Raw genomic sequence first — 2500 nt, 5'->3', positions numbered from 1 at the left:
GTGACTCTTGCTGGTCCTGTGTAGCTCAGTGGATAAAACTGTGTGTGCACTCATAGCACTTTGTGGCACTTTAAACATAAGTATCCGCCAAAGCGTGTTCATTTTACCTTTCCTTTTCATTCGCTTCAGAATCAAAGTTCAGCCTTCTTTCTTTCAGCCTTATTTCTTTTGTCAGCCAAAACTCCAATGTAGGCTCAGTGTTTTGTGTAGTACAGTAACTAAATGTGTGTTGGATCTGCAGGTGACTTTGTCCATGGAAAGAGGAGCGGTGTCACTCTGTTTCTGGGGGACGTCTTTGAGCTGCACCTGGCTGTAGATGGACGACTCTCACAAGGAGAGAAAAGGTAGAGTATAAGAATGTGTGGGCCATACTGTGAAAATGTTACCACTGCAGGAAAAAAGCACACCATAGCTTGGTTATCGAGCACCATGACATTCCAGTGTGTATCTCCTTTTGTGTAGACTCTCCCTGCCCTATGCATCCCATGCTGTGTTTGCGGGTTCGGAGCTGGGCTTCTACAAGCTCTGGAGTGAGGAGTTTGGCTTCACAGTTACCATTGACAACGCTGCCAACATTGCCGTGACACTGACCAAACACCATGCCAACCGGACTTGTGGGCTGTGTGGCAACTTCAACTCTGCATCTGCTGATGAGTATACTGCTCAAGAAGGTACATGCATGGGGAAAAATGTACAAAAATGCACTATGCAGTATGTGCAAAAGTGGGGAACTGCGTGTGTGCAATATGTGTATGTGCGTGTGGGAAAACAAGAGAGAGACGAAGTTCAATATTACTGGAATTTAGGAAATGATCTGAGTCACCAGCACTCAGCAGCAGGAAGAGCAGCGTCCCAGAACAGGAAAAGATAACAAGGAAAAAGAAAGCAAGAAAAAGTGCAGCGGTGGTGGGGGTGAGACGAGAGAGGAAATCTGTCAGTTTGAGATGTTTGTACCCGTTTGTCTGTGATTTCAGGATTCCTAACAGAAGACAGTTATGACTTTGCAAATTCATGGGCAGTGAAGGGGGCCGGGCAGTCATGTCACCGTGTCACAACTCCCAGCCAATCCTGCAACAGCACAAAAGAGACTTCTGCGGTGAGAGGAAAAATCACAGTCCTGTGTGTGTTTTGCATGTGCATGCACACATACACGTGTGTGTGTTTGCTTGCATTAGAGTGTTCATCTCCTCTGTTAGGGTGTCATTACATTTAGCGTGTAGGCGAGTTCAAAGAAGCGGCACAAACAGGGATAGACAAACAATAAGAAGGGGCAGGATCTGAGCCTCTGATGTGAAAGCATTTGGCATCCAGGGAATAATGTTTTTACTGTGCAACAAGCTTCTACACAACCTCACCCACGAAACCCTTATTTAATCTATCACCTTCCTCTCTTCTCTCTCTGCATATTCTTCTCTGTCGTTTCTCTGTTCTCCTCCACTGCTTTGCAGTACCTGATAATAGACTGTACAAGCATTTGCTCTCTTGCACACACCATTTCCACTAAGCGTAGGCCTTCCCCCAGCAAACACAAAGGCATCTATCTTACTGTCAGTCTCCTCATATAGGTTAACAAACTCTTTTACATAGAGGCACTTAGAGGCACTTTTCCATAAGGTATAGGAACAAGTCTGTAGTCCTACATGTTGCTGGGTTTGAGAGTGTCCAGAAAATTGATCCTCGATCTGTAGATTAACTCTTCTACCAGTCAGGATTTCTTGTTTCTTGTTTCTTGATGTCAGACTATTCCTCCCCTAGATCTGTGTTCATTTAAGGGGGATTGGTATTCCAACAGGGCAAAGGAACCCAGTCTCTCTCTTAAAGATTAATAGAATATGAAGAGATGGGCTTGTTTCAGTTCATGTTGGTTTGATTTTTATCGCCGCCTCTTAATTCCCTGTACAGAGCAGCTTTGATCTTTCATGTATAGCTATCAACTGTACACCGACAGGGAAACAGATGCTCTTCTAGTGTGTAACTGGGCTCCATGCTGCGTCTCCCAGAGTCTGACTGAGTGAGAATATTCATTTGGAGAGGAGTAGATTCTCGGTACAAACTCAGCTTTCAGTCAGTCCGATGGGAGTGGCACAGATGGCACTGATAGTTACAGGCATATTAAACTATTCTTACTGAGGTTGATGTCTTGCTGAGGTTGATGTTGTTTCCTCAAAACTATTACATCCATAACCTTTTTCCATTACGATGACATTGGTGGCTATCATTGTCAGAAATATTTTTCTCGTAAATTAAGCACCTTCAAACACACCCATCAGCCCAAATGCCACTCTGGGAACCCATTATTCCTTCCATGTTAAAATACTCTACTCCATATTCCCCTTGTGAATGTAGCTGTTGACAACAATGGCATGAGTACTAGGACTTTAGGCATTTTAATCAAATCACCAACTACCAATGTTGTTTTTTAAAATTGTTCAACTTGTAATTTAAGTTTTATTTTTAAATAATGAAAACTGATAGCCAGTAATGAAAACAGACAGACATG

At 43.3% G+C, this 2500-nt stretch overlaps 1 protein-coding gene across 1 annotated transcript in view; it reads left to right on the top strand.

Moving 5' to 3' along the window:
* The window catches only part of LOC139652445 (von Willebrand factor-like), a gene marked incomplete at its 3' end in the record, with an annotated part of 1907 nt that extends 811 nt beyond the window's left edge, over positions 1-1096 (top strand). The window contains exons 4-6 of the mRNA XM_071529529.1: positions 242-344; positions 463-671; positions 975-1096. Coding sequence (XP_071385630.1) covers positions 242-344; positions 463-671; positions 975-1096 — 434 coding nt within the window. The remainder of the gene's footprint in view (positions 1-241; positions 345-462; positions 672-974) is intronic.
* Between the last annotated feature and the right edge of the window lie 1404 nt (positions 1097-2500).

Source organism: Centroberyx affinis, unplaced genomic scaffold, assembly GCF_046629955.1.
Source record: "Centroberyx affinis isolate AG114_WGS23_722 - 3 ecotype Tasmania unplaced genomic scaffold, CSIRO-AGI_Caff_v1 ptg001797l_1, whole genome shotgun sequence".
Lineage (NCBI taxonomy): Eukaryota > Metazoa > Chordata > Actinopteri > Beryciformes > Berycidae > Centroberyx > Centroberyx affinis.
Note: the sequence above shows the minus strand (reverse complement) of the source record. Positions and strands in the feature narration are given on the sequence as shown.